The 21,975-nt window shown below is 44.1% G+C and overlaps 1 protein-coding gene across 5 annotated transcripts in view; it reads right to left on the bottom strand.

Moving 5' to 3' along the window:
• Positions 1 to 828: 828 nt before the first annotated feature.
• The window catches only part of NFRKB (nuclear factor related to kappaB binding protein), a 37,263-nt gene continuing 16,116 nt past the window's right edge, over positions 829 to 21,975 (bottom strand). For 4 of the 5 annotated variants that reach the window (XM_058544813.1, XM_058544812.1, XM_058544816.1 and 1 more), the window contains 17 exons: positions 21,717 to 21,825; positions 21,368 to 21,494; positions 21,056 to 21,121; positions 16,597 to 16,676; positions 16,444 to 16,490; positions 13,240 to 13,300; positions 12,662 to 12,836; positions 11,594 to 11,700; positions 11,047 to 11,170; positions 10,742 to 10,821; positions 10,366 to 10,586; positions 9,994 to 10,264; positions 9,161 to 9,373; positions 5,804 to 6,571; positions 2,958 to 3,064; positions 2,010 to 2,145; positions 829 to 1,891 (listed from right to left, as the gene is read on the bottom strand). In XM_058544813.1, coding sequence (XP_058400796.1) covers positions 1,766 to 1,891; positions 2,010 to 2,145; positions 2,958 to 3,064; positions 5,804 to 6,571; positions 9,161 to 9,373; positions 9,994 to 10,264; positions 10,366 to 10,586; positions 10,742 to 10,821; positions 11,047 to 11,170; positions 11,594 to 11,700; positions 12,662 to 12,836; positions 13,240 to 13,300; positions 16,444 to 16,490; positions 16,597 to 16,676; positions 21,056 to 21,121; positions 21,368 to 21,494; positions 21,717 to 21,825 — 2,818 coding nt within the window. In that variant the 3' untranslated portion in view covers positions 829 to 1,765. The remainder of the gene's footprint in view (positions 1,892 to 2,009; positions 2,146 to 2,957; positions 3,065 to 5,803; positions 6,572 to 9,160; positions 9,374 to 9,993; positions 10,265 to 10,365; positions 10,587 to 10,741; positions 10,822 to 11,046; positions 11,171 to 11,593; positions 11,701 to 12,661; positions 12,837 to 13,239; positions 13,301 to 16,443; positions 16,491 to 16,596; positions 16,677 to 21,055; positions 21,122 to 21,367; positions 21,495 to 21,716; positions 21,826 to 21,975) is intronic. The other variant, XM_058544815.1, reaches the window with a different exon arrangement.

The raw sequence follows: 21,975 nt of genomic DNA, 5'->3' as shown, positions 1-21,975 counted from the left end.
AGAACAGATTGGTGGTTACCAAAGGGGAAGGGGGTTGGGTGAAAGGGGTAAAGGGGCACATATGTATGGTGATGGAAAAAAATTAAGAATGTTGGTGGTAAGCACAATGAGGTCTACAGAAACTGATAAATAATAATGTACACCTGAAATTACACTATATTATAAACCATTATGACCTCAATAAAGTAATTAAAAAAAAAAAAGGAATCAAATGAGACGTCCATAAAACCACTACATAACAAGCCACTCGAACCTTCTCTGCTCCTCTGGAACTTGCCTAATCACTCAACTTCCGCCCAGCAACCCCCTCTAAACTAGGCCATTCCAATTCTTTCCCCTCCAACTCCACGTCCTCACCTAGACTCCATAAAAGATCATCACTAAATTTCCAGAGATTAAAGATACATTTTTAATAATCTGGATACTTTAAGATAGGGAAGCCCTGTCACTGTAGAAAAGCTTTACCATCCAACCCCGGCTCCAATACAAAAGAGGCATGTATTGTTAACAACCAGTGCTTTAATTACTTATTACATTTTAAATATTGTTCTGAGCTCTGCCTATAGCTCGCTGGAGGCAGAGACGTGTGAAATAAGCAGGATTAAAGGAATTGTAAATGCAGAGTGACCTCTTGTGTGGTTGGTGCTACCTAGTAGGCACACCCACTCTTTTTGCCATCTTGGCTCCAGAGCAGAAGTCAGCAAGTTATACTTAAAGAGCCACATAAGAAAAACTTCAGGCTTCAGGGCCATATGGTCTCCATGGCAACAACTCAGTTCTGCCTTCTAACTGAAAGCAAGCATAGATAATACATAAAACAAATGGGCGTAGGCTGTGCTCCAATAAAACTTTATTTACAAAAACAGGTGGCCAGCCCAAGGGCCGTGGTTTGCTGACTCTTGCTCTGGAGCAAAGCAGAACCTATAATCTTTGAACTGCAATAAAGCTGATGCTGCAAAAGCAGCATCTCTTCTGGCATTGGCCTACTCTGCCCACTGACTCTGGAACTGCACGTGAACAGGCTTGATGAGGAGGACAAAGTCAGCAGGTGAAGACATGGACCACAATCACCATCCCGATACCCCCCCTTTAAGAGGAAGTGCCCAACTAATCCCATTGCAGGGAACTCACACTATCTCACTTCCTATGTTTCTTTCCCATCTTACAGCCTCTCCATTACCGCGTAGTTATCAAGTCAGCCACCAACTTACTAAGAATCTTGCTATTCTCTCATTCTGGTCAAAAGAATAAGTAACCAGTTTAGGGGGTGAAAGCCTAGGTTTCTATTTGATAAAGATGTACAATAGGTTCTTTAAAAAAATAAGTTACATAAAAATTTCTGGACACAAAACTCCTAACCAGATCACTAGGCATGGGAGACGACCAGAAGCTAAAAAACACAATCCACATATAGAACGAGGCTTATTCACTACCTGCACACTCTGCAACTGTAAGCCTTCCCTCTGTCTTGCTCTCAGGAGAGAACTTTGGCTTGTATGACACAACTATGACCTCACACAATTCTTAACAGAGAAGCTTCTCCTCGATCAGTATAGACCAGACCTTAGAAACCTGGAGTGAACCTTTCTCAGTGTACTCCACTATGGAGTGTGGCAGCAGAATCCAAGCCACTGCTGCCATCATCCCACTACTGGCCTTCCTTATACGGACAAGCTTAGAGGAACAATGCAACCTCCCTGCTCCTTTTGGCCAGAAGGGCAGACCAGGTATGGGCTTTTATGGAAGCCATCTTTCTCTCTCCAAGTCATTGTTGTTCGGGTGCCTGCTTAGGAGATGGAGCTGTGGTCACGACAACAGTAGAGACTGCTTTGGAGGAACCAGAAGCTGTTCCCTGTTGAAGATGGGATGCGGGCACAGTCTGGATGCGCACCTGTTACGAAGAGAGAATGTGAGGTCAGCAGATTGCCAATGGGCTCATCAGTTGAGAACCAACAATAAAGGAAAGAGACAGCAGACTGGTATGGCCAATAGCTTGCCTCGGACCTTACCTGTGTGGCCTGACCTTGTTGCTGAAGCTGCTGCAACTGCTGGGCAGTGAGGAAACTAACGGGCTTATTGCCAGCAATGAGCTTAGTACCCGCTGGCATGGTGGTGAGGATGATGTTGCGGCCCAGCCCACTGAGGCTGTGGAGGGAAAGCAGGAGTGAGGTATAACAACAGGACAGGGTATTATCTCCAGCCCAGACTTAGGCCATGTGTTGAAGGAAAACAGGGAGGGGTCTGGCGTCCAGTGAAAATTCCAACTTTCTGGACTGAAATGGACACCACTGACGAGACCACCTTTCTTCCAGCTTCTATGCTTCCCATAATTAAAGAAAACAGCAAACCTGAAGGCTTCTGACGCTCTGGATAAAATGACCCTGACATCCATACCTTGATCAAAGGGTAATGGACGGGGCCCCAGGGAGGTGTGTGCTCCTGACAAGAAATTCCCGCAAAGTAGCTGCCTTGAGAGCATCAGACTGATTTCATCATGCCCTTTATCCCTAAGTCAGGGCCACAGGAATCCCAGGCTCCCAAGGAAGCCCTCATCCTCTGAACTATCACACCTAGAGCTCTCTGTCCAAGTGAGGCCTGTCCTAACGTCCACATTGGAAACTGCCATCTGAGCCACGTCACCACTCCACCCTGTCCCAGCACTTCCCACCCCCTGCCTTGCTTTTTCTTCATGTATCACCACCCCATACAGTATTTTACTTTATTATCTCTCTCCTCACTCTACAATGTAAGCTTGAAGATAGCATGGATTTTTTTGTCTATTTTAATCACTGTTCTATTTCCACCACCTAAAACAGTATTAGGTGCTCAATAAATATTGTTGATGAGCACAACAAAAGAGAAATATCAAAAGAGAGCCCCATAAAAACCAGTTGCCTTCCCAGTGTGCGACAAACAACCATCCAGAAGCCCTGCTCATCCCTCACTACAGCACTTACTTGGCTCCAAGGTTGCCCTTGATGATGGGGGCTGTGACCACACTCTTGCCCTTCATAGGCTGGCTAATCACAGAGAGTGGAACTGTGATCCGTGTAGGCAGCTTCCCCTAAAGAGAAAAAGCAATCGGGTTTATGGGAAGGAAGGAGATAAGGAAATATCAAGTGTCCCCTACAAGAGCTGACAGCAGCATCCAGATGCTCTCACTCCCTGTGCTCTGCAGGGTCCCTACACTCCTGAGGTGTGGGCCCAGGCAGCCCTCATGAAACTGCTCATATGCTGTAGTGAAGCGCTCAAATACTATACTTAGGTGTCATCTGAGCTGTTATCATCCTCTTTCATGGTACCTAAAGCAGCAGCAACCATATATAACTGCTCTCATCAGGATAAAACGTGTATCTAAATCACAAAGGAAAGTGCGTGTTCCCTTAAGCACAGTAAGAGTCTGAGCTCCTTAGAGGGTGGGCTCTTACTCATCCGTGTGTCCCCCGATACTTGGCACACAAAAACTAAAGTAAATATGAAGAAGGACAGAGGTACTCAAGGGTTAATACAGCAACTGCATAGCTGCTGCTTCACTGCAGCACAGGCTCACTCGGGGGAGCAAACAGCAGGCACTTCAGGTTAGGGACAGGTCACATTCTCCAGGTGCTTTCTGCTTCTCGCAGAGATAAGAGAGGTTAGTTAGGGGACATTAATAATAAACTCAACCAAGTGAAAAGTCCAACCCTAAAGCCAAAAAGGCCTAAGAGGAACAAAAAGGAAGTTGAAAAGGCCTGGAGTCTTTGAGGTTTCAGGATGGTTAAGATTAGGTCATTGTATCACCTGCTTTCAGGCTGCCTGGTTTTTAACCCTTGGTTGGTAACAGAATTTATATACAGTAAAATCTTGTGTAAATCTGATTTTAAAAGATGACTCAAGCGGGGTGGTTAATAGGATGCTAAGAAAAAGCATCAACATTTCCTACAGGCACGTTAGCTCCAAAGAAGCCAGGCACCCTGGGTGCAAAACTGCTTCACGGTCCCCACTCCAATCTCCAGAGTTGACTCACAATTTGTAGCCCATTAGAAAGCACTGAAAGATGTCAACAGACAATGTAATTTCTCAAGATGGTGCCTCCAGGTAGACTTACGGTTTTACTTTCTTCTTAAGAATGCCTTAGTTGCTTAATACACTTCAGACCACCAGTACACCAACTACAACTGTCTCTTCATGAACCAGCCTAACCAGCTGACCAGACAGGGGAAAAAAGCACCATTCAATACTTCCTGCCCCACCAAATGCTCTCCAGTTGTATTTATCTAGATTGATTATAACAAGGTAGACACCACTGGATTCTATCTTTCTGCGTTAAGAGAAAAAAACAAAAGTGGATCAAGTAAGCACTATTTCCTTGCTTCCTTATTTTAACTTCTGTGACGTGAGAACCTAAGTAAATATTTCCTTTTAAGCCACACCATACTTCAGGGTTTGTTGGTCACCTGGTTTTACTAACATGCATATTCTGCTTCCTCTGTCACTCTGGCTTTTATCCAAATTATTGGGGTTTTACCATACAGCTTGCTTAGAAAAGTAAAACTGTTTTCTACCATCCATATGCACCCTGTTATACAGAGCTGTGCTCCTTATCTAGAGGCTAAAGAATAAACACACATGCACCCAGAAACACACTTACGTTGATATGGGATTTGGTTTTTGATAAATGTCACATTTCAAGTTAATGTGGAAGGGATAAACTAGTCAATGATGTTGGAATAATTTGGAAAATATAAAATGAGATGTCTACATGTCATTTATAAAAACATATTTCAAATGGATTATCAATTATACTTTTTTTAAAACTCTGAAAATATTTTATGAAAATAAAGGCTAATATCTTTATAACCCCGGGGAAGAAAGGGACAAACACAAAACCTAGGAACCACAAAAGAAAATGTTGATAGATCTAATCAGATAAAGTATGTGTAGAGCAAAAGGCTCCATATGCAAGATTAAAAAAATGACAGACTAGAAGAAAATATTTTCTACACACACAAAGAATTTAACATCCAGAAGATATAAAGGGCCACCTCAAACAATATGAAAAAGCCAAATACCCCACGAGAAAACTGGCAAAGATTTATTCAGGACTGGAGAGCACATACCAATCTCCATATGAATGGATGCTCAACCTCACTGAAGACCAGGGGAAAGACAGAAAAAGAAGTAAGCTGGTATGGCCTTTTTGGTAGCACAATTGGAGTACCAAAACTTCCAATACGTATACCTCCGTGACCCATCCTAGGCACTTTCGCTCCAGAAATACTTACACGTGTTCGTAAACACATAAACAAACGTTCACCGTAGCACTGGTTTTTAACAGTGAAAACACATCCTTTAATAGAAGAATGGTTATCCAATGGATACCCAAGACATATTTTTAAATAAATAAAGCAAATCACAGAACAATATATAGATTAAGGTATCTCATAGGGATTTTTTTGTAACTATGTGTATATGTATGAAAATACTCAGGAAAAGGACAAGAAGGATAAATGCCAAAATACCAACGGTAATTAGCCCTCATGAAGGGAAAATTAGAGGGTGGTGAAAGAAATTTTGTATTTTACTCTGTATACTTCTGTACTGTTTTACTATTTTATAAGAATGTATGCACGTACTACACTTTCATAAATTTGTTTCAAAATTAAACAAAAAATTCTATTAGTAAATAAGCCTGTTTGGGTCAAATGAGGTGATATTGACAGGGATTCTAATCTCTACTCCTAAAAAGAGAAGTTTCCTAGTTCTTAGGGAGCCTTGTGAAGTTTCCTAAGCAGAAGGGCTATTCTTCACTAATGTTACTCACAGCCTGGGACGTGGAAACAACTGTGGTGCTGACAGGGACCTGCCGCACAGTGGGGGCTCCCGTCCCGATGCTGATGGGGGTGCTCGCAGCCCCAGAAGCCACGGCTACAGTCTTGGACACGGCAGCATTCATACTGGGCAAGGACACCGCTGAAGTATGGACAGTTCCAGACCCACTGGCCACTGAGGACCCTTGCTTGGCATGGGTTGCAACTGTAATGGTCTGGCCTGCCTTGGGAGGCATCACTCCCAGGCCCTGAACGATGCGGATTGTGGCAGCTGGTTTTGCTTCTGAGGAGGCCACTGTGTTTTTCCCCTTCTGGTCTGCCACACTCACACCAAGTGCTGGCATCAAGCGAAAAGCTGAACTCGAAGCTTCTGTTGGCTTGAGGTCAGGAGTCACTTTGACCACAGTGGTACCTGCTGGAGTGGATGAAGGGGCACTGGCTGAACTGGCCTTGGCAGGGCTGTCAGCTGCATGGACTGGATTGGAAGTGACGTGTAAGGTGGCCGAGATGCCTTTGCCTGCAGTGCCGCTTCCTGTCCCGAAGAGATCCTGGGTCAATTTGACTGTGGTCACCTGGGACTTGGCCAATGTGGCCATCATGTCCGGAGTGATTCGCAGAACCGTCTGGCCTTTGGCATCTGTGGTGATGGAAGAGGGCGGCAGACGCAATACATCCTTACCCTGGATACGGAAGTTAGTGGCTGTCAGTGGAATGCTGTTGCCTGTCTGGGGCTTCACACCAAGCTGCCCAGTGATTGCCACCTGGATGGGGAAGACACAGCACTGACAAAGGGATCCACAATGCTAAACTGGTTATGTAGTATAATTAGGCAAATCTCCATTTCATGGGTATGTGTGTTTCATATTTTTTCTAACTTTTTATTTTGAAAAATGGTAAACATTGGGGCAGGCTCAGTAGCATAGTAGTTAACTTTGTGAGCTCCACTTCGGCAGCCCAGGGCTCGCAGGTTCGGATCCCAGGCGCGGACCTAAGCACCACTCATCAAGCCATGCTGTGGTGTCTTTCCACATACAAAAAATAGAGGAAGACGAGCACAGACGTTAGCTCACAGCTAATCTTCCTCAGCAAAAAGAGAAAGATTGGCAACAGATGTTAGCTCAGGGCCAATCTTCCTCACCAAAAAAAAAAAAAAAACAAAACAAAAAAACGGTAAACATTCACAGCAGTAGAGAATAGTTGACAAATTCATGTACCCATCACCTAGCTTCAAAAGTTATCACTTTGCTAATCTTGTTTTATCTATCCTTCCCCACTTTTTTGGGGGGTGGGGGACCGAGAGGAGTTGGAATATCTTAAAGTAAACCAATATATATCATTTTGCTGGTCAATACTTCTGTACACATCTCTAATCTAGAAAAGGATTTTTTAAATTGAAAAAATAACTGCCTATTAAAACCTAATAATCACCTATAAATATTACCTAATATGTATTCACATTTCCCTAACGGTTTGAAAACTGTCTATTGTTGTGCCAATAAACCTTCATTCTGAGAGTGGTAGCATTGCATGGTGGTTAACAGTTTGGGCTCTGGGGCCAAAGTTTCTGGGTTCATATACCAACTCCTACGTAAGGCCAATCTCCCATGCGTAACAGAGGCAATCCTAGCCTCAGGCACTTTCTCTGTCAATTTTCCCCTCTCTCCTGGACCACTGCCATCAGAATGCAAACATGCTATAACATTTCCCATCAAAATAAACAACAAACCCTTGCTCTACTCCACATCTCCACTCCAGCCCCAGTTCTCTGCTCTCTTCAAAAGCAAAACTGCTCTAAAAATTACCTATATTCATTGTCTCCTCTTTCTCATCTTACATTCTCTTTTGAACTCATTCCCAAGAAGCCATCAATCCACTGGACCCTGCCAAGTGCCGTCCGAGTCTACATCCGATGAGCGGTTGTCTCAGGCCTCATCTCATCACGCTTTCATGTACCTGATGCAGGTGCTGACTTTGTGAGCACACTTTCCTCTCTTGGCTTGTCTCAGTCTCCACACCTCGTGTTTTCCTCTATCTCAGTAAATGATACCACTGTCTACCCAGTCACTCAAGCCAAAAGCCATGGGGTCATTTTCAACTCCCTTCTCTCAGACCCCATAATCAAACCACTGGCTCTACCTTCAACCCTATATTCAGAATCCCAGCACTTCTCTCCACCCCGGTGACTGCTCACTCACACGAAGCCAGCACCACCTCTCACCTGCACTGCTGCAACTGCCTCCGGCCTGCCGCTGCTCCCACGCTTGTCCCCCAAAGTCCACTCTAGGCAGCAGCCAGGGGTTTCTTGAATGTAAACCAGATCAAGTCATTCTGGCTCACAACCTCTCAATGGTTCCCCGTGTCCCATTTAAATCAAAACCAGAGTTGACATAATGTAACCACTGGCAGCCTCTCAAGCAACCTGCCTTCCAACTCTTCCAGACTTGCTCACTAAGCTTCAGCCACAATGGCTTTCCTGTTGTGCCTCAAACACACTCCTGACTCGAGGCATTTCCACTTGCTATGCTGGACTGCTTCACCTCCAGACAATCGTCACATGGCATTCTCTAACTTCATTCACGTCTCCTTCAAATGTCACCTCCTCAGACAGTCCTTCTCTGACCACCCAGCCAAAACCACTCTCTGCCCCTTCCCACTGACTGATTCTCATAGCCCTTATTGTACCCGACCCTGAAGTAGTTGTTTGTCCCAAGCTCTATGAGAATCTGAGCTCCACAAGGGCAGGGACTTAGTCTGTGTAACATACCGCTAAATCCCCAATGCTCTGAACAGTGGCTGGCCCACAAGAAGCACTCAGTAAATATTTGTTTCATGAAAAAAAATAACATTCCTTTATCATTACATGGTTCTATTTCTTCATCTGTAAAATGGGGATAACAAAAGTGCCTACCCTACGGTATTATGAGGATTAAGTTATTTAATATCTATAAAATGTTTAACAGCAGAGTGCAGGCACATATTAAGCACTCCTATCAGTATTAGTTGCTATTTTGCCTAAAAATTCTTTGAAGTTCAATGGTTACACTTCCATATTCATAACCAAGAAAGTATAAATATATTCTACTTTTACTAGTGGTAAACTAGGATTTTAACTAAATTCAGAGTCTACTCCAAATCCAGAAACTCAGCTACTAAATGCTGAATTATATGGAAAGAAACAAAACAGATCTCTTCAGCATCTACAAAGCTTGCACTGCCCTCGGTGGGAACTCACACTTGAAATACCTATGAACTAAAGATCAAGATCACAAGATCACAAATCACTAAGATCTCCAACCATCCTTTGCTTTAGGATGAGGGAGTCAGATCCACCCAGAGAGACGTCTGCCTACCTGCTTGATGATGTTCTGTCCTGTGACATTCTGAATGACAGCAGCTGTGGAAGCACTCGGGGCAGAGCCACCAGGAGAACTCGTGGCCGGCTTGCTTGCAGGGCTGGCTGTAGCAGGGAGACTTGTCACCGTGAGCCCCGTCTGCCCGGGTCCAGGCCGCTGCACAGTGGCCGCTGGGGTCTGAGCTTTGACTGGAACAGTGGCCATTACTGTCTAGTTCAAAGCGTGAGGCCAAGAACTTAATTAGACACTAAGAGGCAGACCAGCACGCCAAGCAGTCTCCAGCATGTCACCACCCAGGAAGCGTTCCTCTAAAAGTTCTTCTAATATAACAGTGCTGAAGGCTCCCTGTGCTCTAAAATGGACACTGTCAAGTTCTTGGATTTGTGTAGAACATCTTAATTTTCAGAATGCTTTCACATTTAACATCTCATTTTGTTCCTACCTGAAGACAAATATTATACCCCTTTTACAGTAAAGGAAACTGAGGCAGAAGATAAGACTCTTCTCTAAAATTACACAACGAGTTAGTGCATGGCTAAGACGAGAGGCACACTGGAAGGAGCCTGAGATTTGGAATCACAGGTCTGGATTTACATCCTACCTCTAGCAGGGTCCTGACATTACCACCCCGGGTAAATCACTAACCTTCGCAGAAGTTCTGATTCCCAACACATAAAATACAATTTATAAAAACGCTTTCCCAGCTTTGAACATTAAATGCATTGTTGTGATAAACATCACCAGTAGCAATAATCTAAGGCTCCTTGGTCCTTACCCACACTGCCAGTTGGACCCATCAGACCACCTCTGCGTCCACTGTCCCTGTTTACCTGGGGCACGACTTTGGTCTGTGCAGCAGTGGCTGGAACCCGAATCTGTGGTCCTGCCGGCATCTGTGGCAGCGTCTGTGTTGGCCCTGCTGACTGCTGCGTAACAGTAGGAAGGCTGGGCTGGGCCACCACCCGCACCTGGGGTAGTCCAGCCGAGCCAGAGTGGCTCACAACACGGGCAGCGGCCTGAGAATTTGGTGGAGTCTGGCTGGAAGCAGGGGAAAGCATTGTTCCTAGCTGTGGCATTGTTGGTGAAGACACCAGAAGAACACTATGAGGAAAATCAGGGGGAAACAAAAAGCAGACTACTTAAGACATGCATACAGAAGGATTTTGGAGGCAGAAAGCTGGAGAAGAAATGGAAGAGCTTACCCTGAGCTAGATTTAGCTGGTTCTGAGACAGCAGTAGGGCCACTTTTGCTCACTGATGATACAAGTGGAGGGGAGATAGGAGTGGCAGGCAAAGCTGGAGTGGTGGGGGTCACAGGTGTGACTGGGGTGGGTGGCATGCTGGAGTCACTGAGGCTCATCTGGGTCTGCTCAGGAGGGCCGCTGCTGAGGACCTTCAGTGAATTCTCCTTGCTACCGGACTTCTATAATCAGAAGATAAAGAGAAATTCACGTGCAGATTTCACGAAGGTCACTGAAGGCAGGCACGGCCCTGCGGTTCCTGACGCACCGAGTTAAGGGAAGACCTAGTTGCCACCATTCCCAAAACCACTAAGGCGGGTGTTCTCAGGTCACTCACCACCTTGGATGGAGGCTTGGGTTTCTGCTGCAGGGCTTTCCTGGCTTTAGCTGCAGCTGCTTGTGCTTGGTGAATCCGCTCTGTAAACAAGAGTTGTAAGCTTAAGCAATAGTTTCACCTCAGTGCAGTAAGGAGGGTAGTTTCATTAAGAGGCAAGGCCTCGCTGGTGGCCTCACCGACGGGCTAACTCCTGCCTCTACAATCCCGTCCCGCCTGAATGCCAATGAAAAGCATAATGGAATTGGGGCAGAAAGTCAGATGCATTCCTTGTCTAGTTGGACACACAGCCCAGAGGCCTCACACACCAAACTCTTCCTCGCTCCGGTCACGATGCAGGTAGATCCACAGCTTTCGTCCAATGTCATATTTCACACATGGGTCTTTTTCATAATGTAGCCGGTCCAGTGCACCACTCACTACTGTATTCACCTAAGGGCCAGAACAAAGGGGATAAGGGACAAGTCAGACCCAGACAGCAGAGAAAAATCACTGGGTGTAAGACACAGCTAATAAACAGATCACATCTCAGCCTGGTGGCAGCACTCCCAATGACTCACTCTATCACTCAGCCAAACGAGAAACCTGTAAGATTCCTGAGAGACTGAGTCATTGTCACCTGAAGGAGATGGTGACCTACGAACCTTTAGTAGAAGCTGAAGAAAAACTCAGAGCCAAATTTTGTGCTTCACTGACAGTACGGATCTTAATACTGTTCGAATTTCTCAAGACAGGCTTGTTTCCTTTTCTTCACTTTGTTTTTTAAAAATTTATGTTATTATATTTTATGTTTCCTTGTAAGTTTTCTTAAGTCCCTTCTGGAACAAAACAAAAATAATCTCTTCCCCATCCTACCTGAGTGCTGGTGACATCTGGTGCAAGAAACTGGGAGTCCTTGAGCAATTCACAGATCTCTGCCCGAGTGCCTTCTCCATTAGGCAGCCGAGCCGCGGCATCTCGAACTGATGACACCAGAAAATGGAAAGTCCAAGAGTCAAGGAGGGCCTCAACTGAGGAACACTGTCCCTGTACCTGCCCTGGTGGGTGGAGTTCCCTGAGGTTACGGTTCCCTTACTCAGACTCAGCATCAGGTGGACACTGCCCTCTGGGGGCAGTTTCCTATACACTCTTAGCCAAGACTGGTCCATGACACCTTAGAATTCAGTGGGTCCATGAACTCAGGTGGAAAAAATATTACATCTTTAACTGAGATTTAAGCATTTCCTTCAATTATGAACAAAGGTAACAAACCATAAATTGGCAGTGCTGTCATGTTGCAACAGAAATCAGATATTTTCATATCACATTACAGCTGCTACAAACAACTCAAAATATCATTTCCACTCATCACTATTTGGAAAGAACATGAGTTATAAGACCCGCTGCTAAATCTTGTCATTTAATATCATAATAAAAACACATATATTTCTACAGCATAAATTTGTTTTAATATTTTGATAACTTTCAATATGATTGGTTTCTTTTGTTAGCTCTTTGCATTTTATTTTGTGCATCTAAGACATAATTCTGAGAAGGTGTTCAGAAGTTTCACTAGACTGGCAAAGAGATTCATGGCACAAAAAAAGGTTAAAAACCTCATCTTTAAAGGAATCACATTCTGGAGGAAGCAAATTCCTGCAGTTAAGCTAGCTATGTGGCTGGCCTGTGAACAAGTCCTGAATGAAAATAAATGTCAGCCCAGACCTCAGGGAAGAAACACCAATTCCTGGCATAAATCTCTGAAGGTAAACATGCTCCTGCGTGTCCCAAACTCGAAAGCTTCCTAAAGCTACACCTGACCCTCAAAGCCTTTCATCAGGGCGGGCAGGGGTGGGGGGGGGCGGCAGGCAGGGCAGAGGAGAGGGGAGGAAGTACACACGAGAGAGAAAAAGGGATCCCTGACAACAGATAGAAGGCACCTACCGAGAGACAGGATGGTGACATAGGCAGGCCGGTCAGAGCGCAGCAGGGAGTGCTCCCGAGCCTTGTTGAGTGAGGTTTCCTTGTCAAACACACCCTTCACAGGCCCCACCACAGACTCAAAGCCATGCATGCGAAAGGTGAACGCCTTATGGGGTTGACTGTATCTGTAACGCTCCTATCAAGAGAAAAGGGACAAGGCTCCTAAGTCAGAATTAGTGGGTTCTTTCTAGAGCTCCTATACAATAAGGGATTGACCTGGAGAAAGTAAAACAAGAAGGAAGCAGAATATTCCACTAGGTAAACTGAGTCAACCGCAATGGGAAAAAGATGGCCCCCAAAGCCCTAGTCACTAGCCAAGGGACAAGGAGGTAAATAGAAACGTATTTTGCTATCTGGAAGAAAAGGTCATCAAAACATTTCTCATTCCCTTTCCTCACACCATTTCCACTCCCAACAAACAATCCCAACCAACAGAATATCTACGGTTAAGGGTGTGTGTTTCCTCCAAGAATTTGGATTCAAGGAGTCTACGGCCTCACACGTGCGGAGATTTACACTGGGTTCTAGCTATTTCTTACCTGCTCCTGGAAAACTCGTTTCTCCTCCCCTGTGCTGGGACGCACCACATAGTCAGTTCTTCTGGAACATAAAGAATTTTGTATCCATTACCCCTTCTCCAACACCAAACCATTCCCTTTGCAACATGAAAAAATGCCCCTTCATTAGTACCCTATTCTTGTAAAGGTCAGAAGTCCACTTTCCAGATCCTACCAAGTAACTCCTGTTGGTATTTCCAAAATTACTTGATTCTTAGAAATCCAGAAAGGTATTATGTAGATGGGAAAGAGGCTGACATTTTTACCTGTTTCAGTATTGTTGCTAAGTAAGCCCAATCCAATGGCAACAAAACACTCAGCCTTAGAGGAACAAAGGACTTCAAATTTGTAAGATGACAAGGGCAGTTTTTCTGTTTTCTAGGGAAAGTACCAAGAAATTGAGTTCCACACCCCCCTATTGCGTAAGGCAATAGTTCTGCCACATTCAAGTTCGCCCCTCTGTGCGGGTGTTCAGGAACCTAAGTAAAGAACTATGGCATTAGAAGCAATAAAATACTTAGGAATAAATTTATTCAAGGAGGTGAAAGATCTGTACACTGAAAACTACAATACTTAGATTAAAAAACTGAAGAAGATACAAATTATTGGAAAGACTCTATATTCATGGATTGGAAAAATATTGTTAAAATGTCCATATTACTCAAAGTCACCTATAGATTCAATGTAATTCCTATCAAAATTCCAATGGCATTTTTCGGAGAAATAGAAAAAAAAAATCCTAGGGCCGGCCCCGTGGCGTAGCAGTTAAGTGTGTGCACTCCGCTGCTGGCGGCCTAGGTTCGGATCCCGGGCGCGCACTGATACACCGCTTACCAGGCCATGCTGTGGCAGCGTCCCATGTAAAGTAGAGGAAGATGGGCACAGATGTTAGCCTAGGGCCAGTCTTCCTCAGCAAAAAGAGGAGGATTGGCGTGGATGTTAGCTCAGGGCTGATCTTCCTCACAAAAAAAAAAAAAAGAAAAAAAAATCCTAAAATTTGTATGAACCCATAAATGACCCCAAATACCCAAACCAATCTTGAGAAAGAAGAACAAAGCTGGAAGCATCACACTTGCTGATTTCAAACTTTATTACAAAGTTACAGCAATCAAAATGGTATGGTACTAGCATAAAAATAGATACATAAACCAATGGAACAGAATCAAGAGCCCAGAAATAAACGATCGCATATATGGTCAACAAATATTTTGACAATGGAGCCAATGCTCAATAGGGAAAGGATAGTCTCTTCAATAAATGGTTTTGGGAAAACTGGATATCCACGTGCAAAAGAATGCAGTTGGACCCCCCTATCTTACATCCTCACAAAAATTAACTTGAAATGGATTAAAGACTTATACGTAAGACCCAAAACTGGAAACCTCCTAGAAGAAAACATAGGGAAAAAGTTCCTTGACATTGGTTTTGGCAATGATTTATTGGATATGACACCACAGTACAAGCAACAAAAGCAGAAATAAACAAGTGGGACTACATCAAACAAAAGCTTCCGCATAGCAGAGGAAACCATCAACAAAATGAAAAGGCAATCTACCAAATGGGAGGAAATATTGGCAAATCATAAACTGATAAGGGGTTAATATCCGAAATATTTAAGGAACTCATACAACTCAACAGCAAAAAAATAATCCAATTAAAAAATGGGTAAAGGACCTGAACAGACATTTTTCTAAAGAAGACATACAAATAGCTAACACACAAATGAAAAGATGCTCCACATCACTAATCATCAGGGAAATGCAAATCAAAGCCACAATACAATATCACCTCACACCTGTTAGAATAGCTATTACCAAAAAGACAAGAAATAAGTGCTAGCAAGGATGTAGAGAAAAGGGAACTCTTGTGCACTGTTGGTGAGAATGTAAACTGGTGTGGCCACTATGGAAAGCATAGGGAAGTTCCTCAAAAAATTAAAAATAGAACTACATATGATCCAGCAATCCTACTTACACGCATATTGTCAAAGCAAATGAAATCACTACCTCGAAGAGACATCTGTACTCCTATGTTCATCACAGCATTATTCACAATAGCCAAGACACGGAAACAACCTAAGTGTCCATCAACGGATGAATGGATAAAGAAGACGTGGTATATATACATACAACAGAATATTATTCAGCCATTAAATAGAAGGCAATCCTGCCATTTACAACATGGATGAACCTTGAGGGCATTATGCTAAGTGAAATAAGTCAAAGAATGACTGTGTGATTATATATTGACTGTATATCGTATGATGTATAACATATAACTATATGACTGTATACTGTAAAATGACTGTATACTGTATGATCTCACATATATGTGGAATCTAAAACAAGCCAAACTCACAGAAACAAGAGTACGTAGTTACCAGGGACTGGTCAATGGTGGAGATGAGGAGATGTCGGTAATGGGGTACAAAATTCCAATTATAAGATGAATAAGTTCTGGGGATCTAATGTACAGCTTGGTGACTACAGTTAATACTGTTTTATAAACTTGAAAGTTGCTAAGAAAGATCTTAAATGTTCTCAACACAAAAAAAAAGTCGGTAATTATGTGAGATGATGGATGTGTTAACTAACCTCATTGTGGTGTGTATCAAATCAACACACTGGACACCTTAAACTTACACATGTCAATTATACCTCCACAAAGCTGGGTGAGAAAGAGGTTTTTTTCCCAGACTGGAAAGAGTCACATGAGATGACATGATATAAAGAGCTCAGGACTAGAGGTCAGAGACCTACATTCTAGCCTGGTATTACTAGTCCTGTTATTACTAAATTTCAGCAAGTCACTTAACCTCATACCTCAATTTCTTTATAGGTAAAATGAGGAAGACGGATTAGATGAATCATTCTCAAATGGAAACTGAAGAAGGGAAATTTAGGGAATAAAGTATGCCCACCCACAAGGTAGATCACATCCCCCTCAGACACTCCACTATGCAATCCCCTCCCCAATTCAGAAGCTGTCCTCAGGGAGCCACTCTCACTGATGTGAGTGTGCTGTCCTCCTGAGGTTTGTAGGGGCAGGTAAGAATCAGTGGACCCCAGGGGTCTCTGAAGTCCATTACAGCTCTAACACACATACATAAGGTACGTCCGCAGAACCACGCAGTACCTTCAACTACGGGTTCACGGACACCACCCACCGTTAGAGTGTCATACTCACACCCGAGGAATAGGTGTTGTGGCATCTGAGCTATCTTCATTTTCTTGCTGTAGAAAAGGAAAACATTAACAGGTAAATGGACTAAAGAATTCTGACAAAACTAAGGGCTCTAGAAACCCAGTAAGAAAGATCTATATTTCTTAAAAACCATACCTTACAGAAGGCCTGGTCTTTGGTTTCTAGCCACAGCTGGAAGAGTGCAGCTAATTCCTTTTCATTATCTTGGGACTGGCCTATTAGAAGAACAAAAAGGCAACAAGTAATAAAACTATCTAAGGTGTTACTCAGAATCCCACTTTCTCCTTACTTGCTGTTTCTATGCCAGAGAGAGAAGCTATCAGGACCTGGAGCAAGGTCCTTTGCACATACTGTCCCCTCAGCCTGTACTGCCCGTCCATTCACTGTCTGCCTGGACCACCACTCTTGGATGTCCCCTAACGAAATCACTCATTCCAACAGGTATTTGCCAAGTAGCTACTGTGTGCCAGACACTGCAGGCTAGGCTAGGGTTATTCAATGAATTCAGTCTCTGTCCTGATGGAGCTCACAGTCAAGTGAGGAAAGAGCATACATTAAGTAAAATCTAAAAGTAGTAGGTGTCACAAAGGATGTTACGAAAGTTTACCCTAGGGATGTTATCCTTTCCTTGCGGGCTCAGAAAAGGCTGCTTCTGGCTAGTTGGGGCACAAAGGCATTCTACACACTGGCACAGCAATAAGAAGGCCCCAAGGCAGGAAACAAACTGACTCCTCTTGACTTGCCTAGAAAGAGATGAGCACTTTCCCTCTGTGCCCTCCTCCCCATCACTTTGTTCAGACTCCTACCGTAGCACTTACCACATGATGGTACCTATGTCTCCTGCCCAGACTAAAAGCCACAGGGACCATCATTCAGGTCTGCTTGTGTGAAGAATGCAGCCCTCCAGGGCCTACCATTCTCAAAGGTTGCTGAGATGACACCCACGAGGACTTGTACTCAATGCACAATACCACCATCCCCAGAAAGCTCTGAACTTTCTTATCCTTAGACGACAACTCTTACTCCCACTCTGCCTTCTAGAAACGCTACTTCATAACCAGTAAATTCTCCTACAGCCTACTCCTCTTCTCATAACTCTCCCTCCACTCCTCGTTTGGTGTGCAATCTGGTTCTCCCCAATCCTTCTACCTTATGGTATGCTGGCTACTTATTCTCTCACAACCATGTCCTTCAGAGTTGAGTCCCTTTCTCCCCAGCTCTTCCGGAAAATGAAAATAAAACAAAAGCCTGATCCCTAAGGCTCCTACTATCCACCTGCACCCATCCTGTTGCCTGCCACCCTCCTCACAGCTACTTAACTCCTCACTCCTCACGGAGTGCCGGCCCACCTGGCTCCTCACTGTCCACTTCCTGCCATCATGCTGGGTTAACTGCCACATGCATATGGATGGTCCATCCAACATCCCCACCCTCAGTTCTGTGACCTCAGTGACCTCCCTCCATTCCACCCTAGCCATTCACTCCCACTATCACAACTGCACTTGGTCATTACCTAAAACTGCTCCACCTGCAAAATGCCTAATCCAATGTTTCTCAACCCTGGCTACACATAAGAATCACCTGGGAACTTTTAAAAATACCAAGGCTTGGCCCCACCCAAACAATCAGAACCTCTGTAGGTAAGGCCTAGGCATCAGTATTTTTATTTATTTATTTATTTTGGTGAGGAAGATTGGCCCTGAGCTAACATCTGTTGCCAATCTTCCTCTTTTTGCTTGAGGAAGATTGTCCCTGAGCTAACATTTGTGCCAATATTCCTCCATTTTGTATGTGAGACACCACCACAGCATGGCTTGATGAGCAGTGTAGGTGTGCACCCGGGACCTGAACCCAGAAACCCCAGGCCACCGAAGTGGAGTGCACAAACTCAACCACTACACCACTGGGCTGGCCCTATCAGTATTTTTTTAAAGTTCCCCCAACTGACTACAGTACACAGCCAAGACTAAGAACCTTTACACTAATCGACACGTTCTGCTCCCTGACCACAATCACCGAGGCTCTTCCCTGCCTGTTTAACTACTCCTACCAAAACGTTACTTTGACTCAGAAGGACTGCTAGTCCACTGACACCTCCACTTCTCCAGCCCCACTGGCCCCCTTCCTTCACACCTCTCTCCATATTCAGTTCAGAGTCTATGTCCATCATTTCAATGACACTCTTACCAAGACAGTAATACCTAATACCTCTGCTCTTCTATCTTTGCATCATTCCAATCTAGCAAAACTCAACTTCTAAACTATCCACGTTCTCCATGCTTCAACTCAGACAGCTGAGGGCTGCCAGAGGAAAAACACACAAAAAGGCAAAGACCACCACCTTAAATGAAAGAAGAGCAGCCTCCCTGGCCCTCAACACTGCCCAGCAATCTAGTGTCGTCTCCAGCCAAGCTGGTTTCCCACACTCCATAACTATTTCCCCACACTTCTCAACCTCCCTTCTCACTCACAACAGACACCTCACCTCTCTCACCTCCTACTTGACACAGAAAAGCCATCAGACCAAACTCCCTCAAACTTCCCACAATAAAATCTACAAGCCTATTGTTGTGTATCCACTATTTCCTCCTACAAAAAATGCGCTGCATCCTGCCATCCAAGGCCAATCCCGTCCCTCTTCTCAGGAATTTATATGGTGAATTCTTCCTTCTCTCCTATACTTTCAACCTCCTTCTCTCCATTGTGCCCCGCCCATCAACACTTAACCTCACTCCATGTTTCTCTCATTTAAAAAAATGCCTCTCTTAACCACACATCCCCCTTACTACCCTTCCCTCCCCTGCTACATCTCTATAAAGCATTGTAGAGACCCACTGTCTCTTTAATCAGTGGTGTGCAAATGTTTAACTGGCTGCAGGAAAGGGGGCCCTGATGGGCAGCATTTGCAGATTTCCATCGTGTACCTGAAGGGTCAGCAAACTGGCTCCTGTTTGTGTAAACAAAGCTTTATGGGAACACAGCCATGCCCATTCATGTACATACTGTCTCTGGCTGCTTTCCACCACAATAGCAGAGTTGAGTAGTTATAACAGAAAGCACCTAGCCCACAAGCTTAAAATACTTATTCTCTGGTCCTATGTTTTGCCACCTTTGGCAGAAGTATTCCACCATGGCTGATTTCAAGCCACCAGCCTGACAGAGTCAAAAGAGCTACACAGTCAGCTATGAGCTGCCTTCAGCTCACCACTGCCCTTAACTCTTGTCACTCCAATAAGGAATCACTCTTACAAGAAACGCTTCATTTCTTCCATGTTCATAAATCCAGTCATTTTATCTTGCTGAACCTTTTAGTAGCAATCAAGACTAATGCCCACTCCCCGCTTCTTGACTCTCTCATTCCCTGGCTTCCAAGATTCAGCCCTCTCATGGTTTCCTCCTAACTCTGCAGTCACTTCCTCTCCATGTGCTCTCCCACTCCACCTCCTCTACCTTGGAATTTCTCAAGGCTTAGTCCTAGGCCCTCTTTTCTCCTCACTTAACACTTTCTCCCTATGCCTTTGGCTTCCAGTCTCTCTGCCCAGGTGCAGATTATCACCATCTCTGTGATCTTTTTGAATTGAATCTTCCCTGGCACCACTGACCCAGACACCTTTGTCCACCTAGAACGCTCTTCCTCTCCATCTGCCTTACTCCTTCCTAGTCATCATTAATATCTCTGCTCAAATGTTCCTTCCTCAGGAAAGTTCTCCTTGACTCCACAGACTACACCAATGACTCATTATAAACTTCCATCCTTCCTGGTACTTTTCCCTTACAGAATGTATAAGTTTGTTATTTCATTTGAATGAATATTTGTTCCCCAAACAAACCTTACACCCCATGACGGGGACTAACTTGCAAACCATTATATCCCCCAGCATCTAACAGCACCTGACACGTAGGAATATTATTATTCCTTACAATAAATGTTACAAGGAATGAACGACTCTACTGCCTTCACAACCTTCTCTCCATATATCTCTTCACAGACCACTTGAGAGAGTAAAGAGAAAGATTTGTGAATTCCAATAGGAAATCAACACTGAATCTTCCTCTCAGCACCATCACCAGGCAATGGTCACCAAGTAACTTCAGGTGAACATTACTACAACTTACACGGTAAGCAGGAATTTATAAATTTAAAACAAAAATAAGGATTCTGTTCCTTAAAAAGAGTTCATTCGGGGCTATCCAACATCTGGTTGCACATCATCCTCAATAGCAAAGCCCATTTTGTGGAAAGAAAAATAATTATATTACCACAAATTAATCTAAAACCATAGGTGTGGTTAACATAAATGTTGATGTTATTGTAAAAGACCCCTGCAGATTTAAAGTTAGCCGCCCCAGAGTGCATCATAACAGAAGAGCTATTCCACCTCAGCTGTGAGGAGCCAAAATCCAATGTGGGGTGAAACTCAGGCCTTGAATGTACCAAAGGGGCCCTGAAGGATTCTTTTACTGAGCAAACTAAGGTTTAATAATGCCTTTTTCAACATTCTACTGGACTGTACTGACTGGAAGGCAAAGCAGCTTAGGGGAGGAAATGAGAGAATGAACACCCTGTCACGGGTAGGTAATATGAATTACATACCAAGCAATTTCCACTGCTGGGTCTTCTCTTTGAATTCAACAAATGGAGAGAAACTGGAAGGTACAGCTGCAAGAAAGAGATCACGTAAACAAGCCACACAGATGGGAGAGAGTGCTCAACTCAGAATAATTGACATCCCTGAGCTCTGCAATAACTTGAATGTTTCACAGTGTATCAGGGTAGCAGAGACCTCCAAGGAACGGCATTATGTAGAGCCATATTGAATTGAATCAGTAAAGCTGCAGTTTACTATGAGAATGAATTTGATGAAGGAGGAAAATAAACACTGATCCTACAGAAAAAGTACCTTACCACGGCTTTCTCCAGCAAGATACTGCAGGGCTGGTAACACCAACTCTGCCCAGTTGGGGGCCGCAGAGAACCAGCTATTAAGGGAGCTGGCTGGAGATGACTGCCAATCCAAAACTCGCTCCTCCAGCTGAGGGAAAGTAAAGGCAGAACCCGGTCAGATTTCTATCCTACGCCAGAAATTCCATGGCTGTGCCAGAGAAAGCTGGGTATATTTGTCCAATTTTCCCAAGTCACAGAGCAAGCCAGCTGCAGAGCTGTGAAAGGAACCCAGAGTTCTGCTTCTCAAGCCATTAAAGATTTCTACAATTTGAAAACTTTGACATACATCTGACTTTTCCAAAACTCTTACCATAGGAAGGCTAGCCTGCCCCTCCAGCAGCAAGATTTCTAACAGAAGAGAGAAGAAGCTGGAAGATATTTCATTGATTCCAAGGCAAGGCTTGAGATCTTCCAGAGGCCTAACGAGGGAAGAAAAACATAAGAACAACCAAAAATACCAAGAACACATCCCTAGATTGGTTTAGATGCCCCAAGTCTGCCAGCAGTCATAAAAAGTTCAGTAGAGGACCACTATACACTTTCCCTAGCAGGACCCCTGGGACTCAGGG

The sequence above is a fragment of the Diceros bicornis genome, chromosome 7 (assembly GCF_020826845.1).
Source record: "Diceros bicornis minor isolate mBicDic1 chromosome 7, mDicBic1.mat.cur, whole genome shotgun sequence".
NCBI classification, from domain to species: Eukaryota; Metazoa; Chordata; class Mammalia; order Perissodactyla; family Rhinocerotidae; genus Diceros; species Diceros bicornis.
The sequence above is the reverse complement of the archived record's forward strand: the minus strand, read 5'-3'. Positions and strand labels throughout refer to the sequence as shown.